Raw genomic sequence first — 15202 nt, forward strand, 5'->3', positions numbered from 1 at the left:
CATTTTGTTCGCTACTGTTCCCCTCAAGCCTTAAACAGTTCCCAGAACGCGGTGGGCATTCATAGGGTTGCTGAATGAGTAACAGTGACAGAAAGAAATGAAGACTTTGTTGGAAGGTGCTCAAATGTGTTTTACACAGCACGGCTTTCATGTAAGAGACAAAGAGCACCTCAGCTGCGGAGATAGGAGAGAAAGGAGAAGGAGCTGGAAAAGGGAACGTCCCAACAGTTTAGACATAAAGATCAGTTTCTAGAGAGCACTGGAAACAGGGGAGCAGAGGAAAAGAAACCTGTGGGGAACCTAAGCCAATCGTACCTGAACTTGGATATTCTGGTCAAACTATGACACTTCAGTTCATAAGGGTTAAAAGGCCCGTGAAGCATTGCCTGTGTGTACAAAACATGCAGAGCATGACCAGTAAGCAAGTTACCATTTAACAGGCATTTTAGGGGCACCCGGGCAGCTCAGCGGGGTGTCCATCCAATTCTAGATTTCGGCTCAGGTCATGATCGTGAGATTCACTGTGAGACTGAGCCCCACATCGGGCTCTGTGCTGATGTGCGGAGCCTGACACGCTCTCTCAAAATAAACATTAAAAAAATTAAAAATACATGTATACACGTTTTAAAAATCCAGAAGTCAGCTCATGTGTTAACAAAGAAATAAGCTGCACCTCAGGTATAACACTTTCAAGATTCAGTGGTGACAGGTGAGTCACGGCGCTCTTCCAGGGACATGAGGACTCTCTCCTTGATGTTCCTTGACAGAGACACTGGCCAAAATAAGGAAATGCTGCCGAACACCCAAGTGACAGTCTTCTCTCACTGCACCAGGCCACCCCAAGTGAGTAGGGGCGCCGAGGGCACACGGCCCGGGTGCGGGGTAGGGAGTACGAGCAGCAGGTGCTTCTCCCACCAGGCAGGTGCCCCCGTGGGGGGCCTGCTTCTCCACAGCCCACACGCCACTTCCTCCCCTGGTCAAACAGGCCCAGATGCCTTAGGAAAGGCTGGTTTAAACAGAAGAACCAGACCGGCACGTCTTCGCACTAGGCCCCGGCCCTTCCCTCGCTAACAGGCTCCGCTGCAGAAAATGGACCCACATGGAGAACCAGGCCAGAAAACCCATCATGACTCCTGGCTTATGACTCAGCACATAAATGTAAAGTTATTCTCGGTTTTCAAGCTGTGTTTTATTTTTTATTTTAAAAAAATTTTATGTCTTTATTTTATTTTGACAGAGACAGAGAACGAGCAGGGGAGGGGCAGAGAGAGAGGGAGAAACAGAATCTGAAGCAGCTCCAGGCTCTGAGCTGTCAGCACAGAGCCCAATGCGGGGCTCGAACCCACGAACCGCGAGATCATGACCTGAGCCGAAGTCGGATGCTTAACCAACTGAGCCCCCCAGGCGCCCCTCAAGCTGTGTTTTAAAACGACTCCCACAAATTACCTTGCAGTTGGGGGTGCCCAGTTTATTAGAAGAAAAGCTCTCCAACAAAATCTGTATCAGGTACTTCTCTTCATCTTTCACAGGTGACGACACGGACGCGTCAGCTACGGTTTCCACGGGCTTGGAGAGAAGACCCTTGAGAGCCTCGTGGCTTTGCTGACGAGAGGAAGGAAAGTGCATTTCGCTGTAAACTGTATTGAAAGCACTTGATTCCAAACTAATCAAAGTACTTCCTAGGCAGGACCTTATAATCTCAGCTGACTACTAGACCATTAAGGTCAGGAGAAAATTTCCCCAAGTAAATACGTTTTAAAATTCAAACGAAAGAAAGAAGACAGGATCGTTTAAGGCTCAATAATTTCACCAGCCTTCACTACCTTTCAGCCATGAGAAAATCAGAGATTGAGAAACGGTTCTTAAGAGAACTTTCCACACACACACAATGTCTGCTGCACACAGGGGACATGCCAGCAGCCCCCGAGGGGTCCCCAGCCAGGCCTGGGCCGCCGTCCTCCCACGGCCCGCTTTCCCAGGTCCCAACCCATGTCCTCAGCAGGCGCCTCGATGCTAGATTCTCACGTGGCGTCTCTGAAGCCTTCAGACCAAGAAAAACAGCTTCAAAACAGGTTTTAAAGAAACAGGTGAAAATCATTTTGATATATTTGAAGTACTTGAAATAAACAGTCCATTAATAACTGTCATTAGGGAGCTAAATTTTCAAATCCATAACAGAAAAAATGACCCCCCAAACGGAGAACGATTTTACACCTAATTTTCATTCCAAGAAGAAAAAAATAGCTTAATAGGAAACCAACAAAAATGACACCCAGCCACCGTAAGTTAGAGTCGAAGAAACCTAGAAGGCATTTAGAACAGTACCAAGCGCGCTGTCTAACTGTCCATCCCTCGGCATCCTGGGAGAGGAAAATAGGGCCCCCACCTCTCCCCCCTCCCTCCCTCCATCTCTCTCTCTCTCTCTCACACACACACACACACACACACACACACACACACACACGGCCCATGTGCTCCAACGAGGACGGAGGTACGTACTCTGGACTCATAGGGCTCCTCGGCGAGCTCGGCGTGGCCCTCCTGGATGAGGGTGTCTCTCACGCTGATGGCGGCCGGGGCCCCCGCACAGCGGTACACGTCCACGTGCAGGACCCCGTGCACCACGGAGAAGACCCTCACGAGGAGGGCGCAGCCGTTCACCAGGGAGGCAAAGCGGCGGCCGGCCTCGGCGCTCCAGCGCTCGCCGCACACGAGGGACGTGGCAGACGGGCGCATCTTGCAGATCTTAAATTCCAACGCCTGGGGACAGAAGAGCGCGGCTGGAGCGGTTTCATAAACGAGGGGAATGCTCACCCGATACCGCTGCAAAGCGCCCCGAACACGGATCCTCCCCAATGTCATCACAACCCCACTCGACACAACTGCGGTCCCCTGACAGACGGATGGAGAAGGACAACGTGGTGTGTGTGGATGGAATACGAGTCAGACCTAAAAAACGGAAGGGGATCTTGCCGCTGGCGACAACGGGGGTGGAGCTAGGGGGCATCACGCTAGGCGAAGCCAGTCAGGGAAAGAGGTGTGCCAGGAATTCCCGTACGTGTGGGTTCTCAGAAACAGAACAGACAAGCAGCAGAGACAGACCCATAAATACAAACACCACAGTGGTGGCCTCAGAGGGCAGGGGACAGGGGAGGGCAAAGGGCAGGAAGCGGCACAGGAAGTGCAGGCTTCCGGTGCCGCAGTAAGTCACGGGAATACAAGGTGAAGCACAAGGGACACAGCAGCACGGTGACAGGTGCAGCTATGCCTGTGGGGGTGCGGGGGGGCGCAAGCCACAGAGTCGTGGAGCCTCTATGCCATGCTCCTGAGAAAAGGTCGTATCTTGTGTCAACTGCACTTCAACAAAAATAAGTAAATAATTGTATGTTTAAAAAAAAATAATTTGGGGGCAAGTGGGAATTTCACAGGTAAAGATATCTGGGGCTCTTTTCAGCCGGACAGAAGCTCCCAGTTGGGAACACCTCTTGGACGGTCTCCGTGCGGACAGAAAGTGTTCGGCGTGTCTGCAGCCCCCGCAAGGTCCGGCTCTTCGTGACATGACCAGACCCCTCAGAAACAGTATTCGGAACACGACTCAACGAAACGGCCCGTTCCCTGCTAGGCACGAAGCCCCTGCACTTTACCTCACCCCACAAACGGCACCGGCACAGGGATCTGCGGCATTATGCTTCTGGAGAACGGCAGACACCGAGTTTGGCTAGTGTGACGCAGCGAGTCCCCCCCACCCCGGGGCCCGGCCGGCCGTGGGGGAAGGCCTGGCCCAGCTCCCGCACGTGGGCCGCAGGGCCTTCACCGCCTTACCTGAAATGGGAGTTCCAGCAGCTGATGGGGAATCTCCATTAGAAGATCCAGATCCACGTGAGACCTGTTGCCATAGTCTACAAAGAATACCTGGAGGAAGGGACAGGAGGGGACAGGACACACTTCAATAGGGCCACGCACCACGTGCCACCCGGCCAGCGGCCATGCAGCCATATCCCCAAGCTCTGTAATTGTAGGAGTCCTGTAACCCGAGCTTCAATCCACACAGCACTGAGGGGAGTAACTCTGTTACGAGGCTACTTTTCTTTTTTTTTTTTTTTATGTTTTTTATTTATTTCTAGGAGAGAGAGAGAGAGACAGCGCGAGCAGGGGAGGGTCAGAGAGAAAGGGAGTCACAGACTGAAACAGGCTCCAGGCTCTGAGCTGGCAGTCAGCACAGAGCCCGACGCGGGGCTCGAACCCGCGAACCGCGAGATCATGACCTGAGCGAAAGTCGGACGCTTAACCGACTAAGCCACCCAGGCGCCCCAACGAGGCTACTTTTCTAAGTGAAATGATTTTATAGTTAATTTCCACTTACAATTAGACAAGATTTCTATAAGCTGCTACAAGTTTGTCTCATTTTCCTCTGAGTGATTAGTTATGGAAAAACCTACCTCAGCAGAATTCCCGGAAACATACAGGATTTGAGCTCTGAAGTAGCTTTCTTTATCGAACTCGGCGAAAGGAGCGAGGCAGACCAGGTCTGGGTATGGGTGGATGGGCAAGGGAACCAACTTCAGTCGGTTTATTTCAGCAGTAAGCTTTTTCAGGATCTTGGAGTTTTTTTCATCGATCCTGTATCCCCAAAAGTGTCCCACCTCAACCACCTAAAACAGAAGGAAACAAAGCGGAGGTGAAATCCAGAAGTGATTTCTACAAGAAGCTGATCACAAGCCCACACGGCAGGGCAGACGCACAATACTGGGACCTGAGTGATTCTACGGGCTTTTAATTGGAGGCTGCCTGAGACTGACTCTCTCTCTTCCTCTCTCTCAAAATATATAAACTTTAAATTGAAAAAGTAGTAAAAACCACACCTTAGAGAATAATGATGCTGATGCCAGTTTTGTGGACATAAAGTGAATCACACAGGCATACATCACTATGCCAATCAACATTTCCAGGTGTCACATTGTCAAAATTAATGTTTTAGCATTTTAAACATTTTTTTAAATGTTTACTCATTTTTGAGAGACAGAGCATGAGCAGGGGAGAGGCAGAGAGAGTGGGAGACACAGAATCTGAAGCAGCTCCAGGTTCTGAGCTGTCAGCACAGAACTCGACGCAGGGCTTGAACTCACGAACCGCGAGATCATGACCTGAGCCGAAGTCAGACGCTCAACCGACTGAGCCACCCAGGTGTCCCCCTGTCTTTTTAACATTTTTTTAAACATTTAGTCATTTCTAAGAGACAGAGAGTAGCATTTTAAATGTACCTAACATTTTAAAAGAGACTTTGATTCTAGAATGAATATTTGTGTTTCATTTTCTGTTATAGCTCCATTTCCATTTAACAAGTACTGAAATGCAAGCCCACCCACATTTACTAGACCACTAAGGTGACAGGCTGTGTGTGTGTGTGTACATGTGCATGCACTATTTCCTGTCTATAGCACGACAATCCTAGGTTAAGACGACAGAAAAGCTCTAATGATTCAGCCACGCCATCTCACCTCTGTGACATCAACTGTTAAGAGGAGATCCATTATCGTCTGGGATCTGTCTAATGTCGTAAATGAGACTTGCATAGGATCGACTGTCTGCTTCTGGAAGTCCACATTCACCCTATGTAACGTGATTAAAAAGAAGAGAAAGAAAAGACAATAAAGGTCAGGTATTACAAAGAAAACGTATTTACCTATGTGAAGTCACTGCCCAAAGTATTCCATTACTTATATAAGAAAAAACATTTTCATGGAAGAGAAAAACATCTCCTAAGCTCAGCAGATGACAAATTTGATTTCATCACAAATCTGAGTCTATGATGGCTTCCTGAGCTGCCCTGGGGGCAGATGCACCCAGGAGTTAGACACTGCCCTGGGGAAAGATTCTCAAAGTCAAGACTCTCACAGATCTACTCTGAAGGGTACAAATTCTAAATGTAAGACCAGCAATGTTTCCTAACTTCTGGTTTCAGAAGTGAGTGACTTTGACTTTTCCTAATGTAGCAGAATCCATGGCCAGTTCAATGTCAGAAAACACATACATGATTTTCTAATAAACCAAGGAGACATTGTTCACCTCTTAAAACAGTAAGACAGCAAATGCTGAGTCTGAGGACATGAAATACAAATGTGATAAAAATACAATTTTCCTTTCCTAATACTTCCATTCTAAAATGAAGTGGAAGAATTATGAGACCCTGACCCACCCTCTCCCCAACTTTCAGACCCGTTTATTCAGAGGCTCAGGCAAAGCTCCCGCAGGGCACGTCCCCCACAGTGCTGCAGACGGACTGCCCTGCACCCCCAGAGTCTCAGAACCAAAGCCTCCACATGAGGTAAGACTCAGTGGGACGTCCTTCACCAATTCCCCAAATTCTTGTCAAGGTCCTCACAGAATTAAACAGATCACAAATAAGAAATGATGACTGACGGCGCCTGGGGGCTCAGGCGGTTAAGTGTCTGACTTCGGCTCAGGTCATGATCTCACAGTTCGTGGGTTTGAGCCCCGCATCAGGCTCTGTGCTGACAGCTCAGGGCCTGGAGCCTGTATCGGATTCTGTGTCTCCCTCTCTCTGCCCCTCTTCCACTCATGCTCTGTCTCTTTCTTGCTCAAAAACAAACATTAAAAAAATTTTTTTGTAAACGATGACTGAGAATTTCTCCACATAGTACTGGGAGAGTGTGACCCAAAGCAAAGGAACCTACTACATCCTGAAGGGTGATTTAATTTGGTCCAAGAGAATAAAATCCACACACCCAACCCCAGCTGCCAGGTGGAGAGTGCCACCATTTGGGGCCACCACGCAGGCAGCTCTGCCTTCCTGCACCAGGCCAGGCTGGAGGGAGAGCCCCGGCAGCGAGGAAGGGGGGTTTGTGCGGCCAGCACCTGGGCGCTCCCAACCATCTCCACCCTGTCCCGCCGTCCACTCTGCTGAGAACAAACAATTCTCCACTTTGCTTAAAAAGAGAAAATGAGGGGCGCCGTGGGGGCTCAGTCAGGTAAGTGTCCAACTCTTGACTTCGGCTCAGGTCACAATCTCACAGTTTGGGAGATCAAGCCCCGTATGGGGCTCTGTGCCGACAGCACGCGGACTGATGGGGATTCTTCCTCTCTCGCTCTGCCCCTCCTCCACCCACACGCCCTGTCTGTCTCGGAATAAATACACCTTAAAAACAACCACCACAACAGTATTTGAAACTGTGACAGCAAGTAGACGGGGTTGGCCGCTTGCCTTCTGAAAATACCTTGTGTTCCTGAGCTTGGAGACGGGCCCTCCTTGCACCTTGCCCTCAATCTCCTCCGCTGAGTGGACACTCAGCTCCAGGGCGACCTTCAGCTGAGACATCTTGATCGCCATGTACACCGCAGGGAGGGTTTTAAACCTCTCTGTTGGGTTACGTGAGAACTCCACAAAGGCTCTGCTCCACAAACGTAAAGAAAAAGTTAGTTTCTCAGGAACCTGAACAGGAGAACTGAGTGAAATTAATTTCTCTCAAGATCAGATGGAGTTTAATGCGCCTCTCCTCAGAACACCAGAAACCCTTCATTCTACAATTAATCAGGAAGTGTTTCCTTAAATGAAACTATTCACTTAGGAGAAACAGAAATCACAGGGATCTGTCATCTAAGTAAAACTGAGCACCCCCTTATGAATCCCGCCCCATAACGCAAGACACACACCAAGTGCGAACGAGACCTTCCCCTAAGAAATCTTGACCCTCGCAAGGAACACAGAATGGCAGCTCTGTGAGCCCCGGGGGGTTTCTGTTCTACCGTGAACTAAACACAGAGGACAGGAAATCAAGGAGAGGTCAGGGACCTCCGGACTCCCCTCCACAAGCTGCGTGGGGCTTACCCCCACGGGGCAAGCTCACGGACACCCCTCTCGCCGCCACCACCCCCATCTCTGGGAGAGGAGAACCGAGCGTGCGCTAAGGGCGTCTGCTGGGCATTCCTGGGATAAGAAGCTTCAAGTGCACGTCTGCCTGTACAAGAACAGCCCGGGCCAAAACGTCCTCCTCACCAAACAGACCCATGACCCCTCCAAGGACAGTCACGGGAACGCGGAGGTCCGAGTGCAGGCACGAGAGTCCGCCCCTACCTCGGCCGGCCCGTTCACCGTGCGGCTGCCCCGGGAGCACCGGCTCTCCTCCGCCCTCCCCCCAGTGGACTCACTGCTGGGCACGCGCACTGGCCGTGCCCAACTCGCTCACGCTCTCCCACCACCCTTCCCCGGCTGGTCCGGAGTGTCTCCTCAGAAACCGTTTCTGTCCTGCTTGAGCCCATGCCCCCAGGACGCCGCTCCTGCGGCAGGATCCGGACCCCTGCCCGCCGCCCCCGTCTGCGCTGTCTGGAAGTCTGGAGGACCCGCCTTCCTCTGTCGTGCACACGCAACCAACACCCAAACCCAAGAAATCTTGCGTCTCACCCGTGGCCTCCCTGGTGGCAAACGTCTCCTTTTTTACACAACTCCTGAGACTCCGCTCTTCCTCATTCCCTGGTCGCGTCCCACAAAACTCAGGACAGCTCAGCGCAGCCCCGGCAGGAGGGGTGTCTGCCCAGCTCAGGGCACCCAGGGCACCCAGGGCACCCGGCCGCCGGACACACACAGACCTGACACGACGCCAGCTGCCGGCCAACAGCTTCCGTCCGTGCTCCGCGCGCACCCCACACTCTCTCAAGTCCCCACCAGGCTCACGTGGGCTCCGCCTGCCGCAGCAGCCACCTCCACCGCCAGCTCGAGCACCTCCCTGCAAAGTCCCCAGTGAACACGACTGCTCCTGAGCCCGGAAAGAACGTCTCCTGACCACCTGGGCCTCCCTGGGAACAGCTTAAGATGGACAAATGTCTGCGGAACCCCACAATTAGGCGGACACCCCACCACTGGTGTGGAAGCTTCGCGAGAGGGACGCTGGGCCTGGGGGGCTGCCACCTGCGCCCGGAGGCCCATCACACCCGCCACCGCCGCCTCGCCCAGGCAGGTCCCACATGACCCCAGAAGGAACACGGCCTTCACTCCCTCAAGTAGTGACTTAGGTCGCCCTTCGTCCTTCCACGCTCGGTGCACGAGGACCGCTCCTGGCACAGCCACAAGGGCAGTCACTTCTGCAAGAGACTGATGTGGCATCGCCACTGCAGCTAAAAAGCCAGAAATACAAGGAACCGTGAAAAATAGGATTAAAATACCCATTTAAAAAAGGCTCCAACAGGAAGAATATGAAACAAACAACCGACTCCTACCCGCTGACAAGATCAGGGAGAGCCCAGACTGCCAGCCACAGGTCGCCCACGCACAACCGGAGCCACAGCCAAGGCAGACGGACCTCCGGAATTCAGGACAGACAGCCTCACTGTGTGGCTCCAGTTTTAAAGACGTGATTCCATAAACATGATTAAGGCTCAGTGCAATGTGAAGGGCACCTGGATGGCTTGGTCCTTAACCACCTGACTTGGGCTCAGGTCATATCTCATGATTTGCAAGTTCAAGCTCCACACTGGGTGAGCTCGAGCCCCATTTTAGGTGAGCCCCGCTTCTTTCTCTCTCTTTGCCCCTTGCTCACTTGTGTGTGCTCTCTCTCTCTCAAAAAAACAAAAAGCCAATTTCAGTGTAATTTGCATTAGAATATTTAAGAAGACCTGAGATACTGTCAGCGTCAGCGCAGTTAAAACTGTAACTGCAGAAAGTATGCGAGGCATTTCCGTGCTTGCAGAGAAAATCAATACATTGAGCACAGGAACAGAACTTAAAATGTCTGAGGGGATTAATCCAAACTGAAAAGGGATCAAATGTGCTCAACTTGAGTTATTGGACATCAGCTTAGTAAACTAAATAAAATTTACAGACCACCAGAAACAAATCTCCAATTTTAAAGCTAAAATTCAATTTAAAACTATAGTCTTTTCTGCACATAAACAATCCCTCCTAGAAATAAAAACTCAAAGTGACACTCCGAGTGACACTCCGAAACATCCCTTCTGTCCTCGTATCTGCAATTCAAATAAGGTGAATTGTAATCCAGTGCGCACAGCACTTGTCTGCCACAAAGAGTTCCAGTAACGAGTTCTGAGTGCTACAAGCAGGCAAGCCCACCCGCGGTGGCTCCATGGCCTACACAGTAATGGACACACCGTGACCAGCTAGTGGCGGACAACCCTGATCACCCACCCCGGGCACCGCGAGGTGTCACGGGGCCATTGGTAGCGGACCACCGGGCTCACAGCTTAGCCCCTTTAGGAGGTCACTCGGTTGAAACAGAAGAGAAACCAAGACTGATAACGTGGAAAACCAAAGCTACATTCCAAGGCCATGAGGACCGGCCGAACAGGGACCCACTTCCATGTACACTCAGGCTTAAGAAGTCGTTCCTGCAAACATTAAACACCTTATGGCTCTTTCATACACAGTGATTACAGACACATACTTACTTTGTCCCATCAAATACAATGGATTTGACTTGACCGCACTGTCTAAAGAGAGACTGTAGTTGTTTATAGTAGAGAAATCCGTAGGGAGGGAGGTGCTTCAGCTGTAACACACGAGGCAGCATTCGTTAGAGCAGACGGAGGGGCTGAGGAAGCAGGCACGACATTCATAAGCTAGAGCCGCCACACGTTACTTCAGTTCACAAGAACATAGTTTACTGTCTTTAACATAAGACATAGACTCTAAGGACAAGTTTATCTAACGACTAATGACTTTTATGTTGTGACTAAGCTTGTATAATAAATATATGCTAGGGGCACCTGGGTGGCTCTGTCAGCTGAGCGTCCGACTTTGGCTCAGGTCATGATCTCATGGTTCGTGGGTTCGAGCCCCGCGTCGGGCTCTGTGCTGACAGCTCAGAGCCTAGAGGCTATTTCAGAGTCTGTATCTCCCTCTCTCTCTGACCCTGCCCTGCTCATGCTGTCTCTCTCTCTCTCAGAAATAAATAAAAACATTTTAAAAAATTAAAAATAATAATAATAAATACATACTAAATATATCAAGGCTAACTCTGTTAAAATAATCCAAAAGTCCAACAGAAAAAAAACAAGTTGTTTTTTATTTTACCTTCAGCAAGCTGATGAACATGTCTCTCGGCAAGACCCCTCCCACGTACACAATGTGAGCACCGGCAGGAGCCCTGCCCCACACACTGCGACCACAAGTCAAGCACACTGAGCCACGAACCTCCCCAGCCCCGATTGCCGGCTTCCTCCCTTCCGTCTGGGGGACCCGCGCTCCAGGCCCTGGCTGGGCAGGGCACCCGGAGCCCGTGCACCTGCAGCCGGGCCCTGTCTGTCCCAGGCCCCAGGAGGGTGGGAGGGGGCAAGGTGGGGGGGACGCCTGGGCTCTGAGCTGCCTGGTCAAGTGTCCCAAGCAGGGCATGGAGCCGCCTTAGGACTCACCCACCACAGGAAGTAGGGATGACGTAAGCCCCCACATTGAGGGGTCAGTGCGAGGCTCAGAGAAGCGCAATACACAATGCGTAACAAATGGCCTGCCAGGTAGGTGGCAAGTCAATGCGAGCTACCCTCTGGTTTCCTAGCGCACACGGCAGGCTAGGGCCTGGCCCCGGACCGCACCTGACAAGGACCGCTCGGGGTCCATCTCACCATGCGCAGGGCAGGGGAGAAAACCACACTGGAGTCAAGGAGGCCCCACGAAAGAGCCTCATCCAGCCTGAAGACCCACAGGGGCCGAGTCCCCAGCAGCGACAAAAGGCTAATGACTACCTTGTACATTAAAATTCCTTTCCTTGGTTTCGGAGGGCATCCCAGCCTCCTGCCCCCAGGCTGAGCACCAGCAACGTTCCGGCCTATTACCAGTAAGCATTAGCCATAAATATGTAACTTCTTAAGGCTTCTTTCAAGCCAGGTCTGCAAAAGGAAGCAAGACCGAGCGGCAAGTAGACGTAGGTGACAAGGTCAAGCAAGCCATTACTCCCCACGGGAGGGCAACAAATCCCCGGGCGCACGCAACAAGGGAAACGGCCAGAGAAAGAGCCCCACGGTAGCCACAGGGAAACGGAGCCCCTACCACGACGGTGGTCTTCGGGTCTTTGCCGGCCAGTTCCCTCACCGCCATCTCCTCGTCAGGCTGTCCGAAAGTGAAGTAATTTGGGTAAAAAGCACCTGCCAATACAACCTGGAAGAGAATTGCATTTTCATGAAGGAACATTATCTGTCAGTCTGTCTCACCAGTATGCTAGTCTTTTCCCCGGGCGACACTAACAACTGTTAAGGTAAAAAATGAGTTTATATTTTAAAAAACTAGCCCTTCTACCAACTGAGTCAAAAGCCCCAATTCTGGTTATTTCATCGTAATAAGAGAAGCTTATTACATCCAGAAACTATCTGGAAATAGTCTTTCTTCAAAAGACACAGAGCCCATCTCAGAAGGAGGGTTGGGAAACAGTGCTGAGCACAAGTGGGGCACAAATGACTGCCACTTTCCCACCTGCTGCCTGGCACACTCACCTCTATGGGAAGGGCACCTCCCCAGATTCTGAGGGGCACATCCAGTGCACACTTCTAAAAAGCACTCTGCAGGGGCACCTGGGGGGCTCAGTGGGTTAAACATTCAACTTCAATTCAGGTCACGATCTCATAGCTCGTGAGTTAGAGCCCTGCGTCGGGCTCTGTGCTGACAGCTCAGAACCTGAAGCCTGCTTCAGATTCTGTGTCTCCATCTCTCTCTCTCTCTCTCTCTCTCCCCCTCCCCAGTTTGTGCTCTGTCTCTCTCTCTCTCAAAAATAAACATTAAAAAAACAATTTTTAAGGCCCTCTCCAAAGTGTCCCCTCTTCAATCAAAGTATTCAAAACACACACTCAGAGAAGACTCTCCGTTGCCTTAAGGCAATCTGACACCCAGAAAAACACTGTTTTCCAGCATCATTCCATTTAAAGACCTACAACCCAGCCCGAGGTGCTGATGCATACAGATGTATCCTCCTCTGGGCCCCAAAGCAGAAGCATTCGCCACCTTTCTTGGACATGCTTTCCTGCACACAATCCCTGTAAGGTCCTATCCAACAAGCTAACTTGATTATGGCCTCCACAGTTAATATTTCCAGTATAAGGAAATAGCTTATATGTGTTGAGTAAATGAAGACCATTTTTAGTTTCTTAAAAGCAAAACCCCAAGGCCCTCTCCTGAAGCAGGAGTAATGGCTGGCATGCTCCAGAAACGTGCCTCTGGAGACTAGCGATGGATCCAAATGAGCAGCTTCATGATGTGGAAAACCTAAACTATGCAGTGTAAGAGTGCTTCCTAATCCAAAAGCAGGATGAACACCATGGACATAAAATCTCTTCTGAGACATGATTTGTATCAGGAAGACAGAGTAAGTGCTCTCTCAACCATAACACCAGACACGGAGGAAGGGTCAGGACGGATGTCCTGGAGGCCACAGCACACCTGCAGGATGAACTGCTGCTTATAGACGTACTCCTGGTCCACGACAGGCCGCCGAGAGTCCACGTACATGTTGAACTGTGAGACCCGATTCTTCAATTCTTCATATAACTCAGCCACCTAAGAAAAACACATGGAAATATGAGGTGTCGAAGTACCCATGTCATTCGGAAAAGTGAAAACACCGGAAAACAAGCACACAATTGGAAAAGCATTCATACATCTATGAGATTAAACATGAAATTCATTTAGAGTCCTCTTATCAAAGACAAATTACTAAGAAATGGAAAGGACGCTAAACAATAACAACACTAACAGAAAACACCAGGATGGGGCACCTGGGGGGCTCAGTCAATAACGTGTCCAACTCTTGATTTCGGCTCACGTCATGATCCCAGGGTCATGGGATCGAGCCCCGCGTTGGGCTCCACACTGACAGCATGGAGACTGCTTGGGATTCTCTCTCTCTGTCCCTTCCCACTCATGCTCTGTTCTCTCTCTCTGCTCCCCCCCAAGTAAATAAATAAACATTAACAAAAAAGAAAATGCCAAGATATAAAACTGTATATGCTTCACGATCCCAATTTCTAAGTGCACGTGCATGCACACACAACCACTAGAAATACGCACCCACAATGCACTGTGGGCATCGCAGGAACAGGTAACCAGACCATCTACTCTGCTTTATGTTCTGCACGCACCTCGGAGCCCCCACCATAACATGTACTGCTTTTGTAATTAAAAACTAGTTTAAGTGACCAATGGTTCAACAGTTGCTCTGAACAAAAAAAAAATCACCCAGTTGCAATACAAACCATCTCATACAGAACATCAAACTTCAATGTACCCACACACAAGAATAACACCACCAAATACCTATAAATGATCACAAAATTATCTTAATGAACTAAAAAAGGAAAAAACTATACAAACCAAGGTGTGAACCTTAACTGGAAAAAAACAACTAAAAAGAATAGGAAAGATAGAAAAACTTAAAAGCCATGATGTGTGAGAATGTGGAAAAGGCCTGGCACTGGAAGAAGAACCAAGCCCATCACCTCCATGTTAGCTGATGCACTTCCATGTTCCAGAAGACTTTTTTTAAAAATGTTATTTATTTTAAGACAGAGACAGTGAGTGGGGAAGGGAGAGAGAAAGAGAGAGGAAGACAGAGAATCCCAAGCAAGCTTCTTGCTGTCAGTGCAGAGCCAGACGTGGGGCTTGAACTCACAAAACTCTGGGGTCATGACCTGAGCTGAAATCGAGTCGGATACTTAATCCCCTGAGCCACCCAGGTGCCCCCTCCTGAAACCTTCCTTAAGGCTGTCGTGACGCATGACTTCTCTAGTTAAAAATCAGTTTAGCAGACGGAAGTTCTCTGCTTCTCCCATTCCTGAAATGCAACTAGAGCAGCACAAACCACCCTGCACACCTAGGAAGCTGATCTGAGGATTAACACAACAACCTGCACAACTTCAGCCACAGAACTCGGCAGGTGCGCCGTGCAGAGAGGTAAACTGGGGGAGAGAGAGACGCCGCGGAGGTAAGGAGATGTTTTTGTTTGCAGAGACAGGACAGGGACGGGGGAGAGGAGAGGAAAAGCACCCCCCCCCCCCGCCCCTGCAAAGAAGCTGGAGAGAAAGAGAAGAGTGGAAAAACCCACAAATGTCTAAACAAGGAGAAAGGAGAAAGGCCAGGGTTTCAGTACCACTAGACTCCACAAACAGGGAAGCGCAGAGTCAGAAATTCTGCAGCTAGCAGTGCTCTGGTGGGAAGTGCGAATCCCCAGGAGAGGAGAGCGAGGGCTGAGGGGTC

General features: G+C 50.3%; 1 protein-coding gene across 1 annotated transcript in view; it reads right to left on the reverse strand.

Annotated features, from left to right (window-relative positions):
* Positions 1 to 15202, reverse strand: part of TDRD9 (tudor domain containing 9) — a 101947-nt gene that overhangs the window by 20386 nt on the left and 66359 nt on the right. Inside the window, exons 22-31 of the mRNA XM_077776533.1 lie at positions 13391 to 13507; positions 12011 to 12118; positions 10417 to 10517; positions 7236 to 7409; positions 5499 to 5610; positions 4440 to 4652; positions 3823 to 3912; positions 2500 to 2760; positions 1447 to 1602; positions 316 to 386 (exon numbers count right to left, since the gene is read on the reverse strand). Coding sequence (XP_077632659.1) covers positions 316 to 386; positions 1447 to 1602; positions 2500 to 2760; positions 3823 to 3912; positions 4440 to 4652; positions 5499 to 5610; positions 7236 to 7409; positions 10417 to 10517; positions 12011 to 12118; positions 13391 to 13507 — 1403 coding nt within the window. The remainder of the gene's footprint in view (positions 1 to 315; positions 387 to 1446; positions 1603 to 2499; positions 2761 to 3822; positions 3913 to 4439; positions 4653 to 5498; positions 5611 to 7235; positions 7410 to 10416; positions 10518 to 12010; positions 12119 to 13390; positions 13508 to 15202) is intronic.

This window comes from Crocuta crocuta, unplaced genomic scaffold (genome assembly GCF_008692635.1).
Source record: "Crocuta crocuta isolate KB4526 unplaced genomic scaffold, BGI_CrCroc_1.0 scaffold8, whole genome shotgun sequence".
NCBI lineage: Eukaryota > Metazoa > Chordata > Mammalia > Carnivora > Hyaenidae > Crocuta > Crocuta crocuta.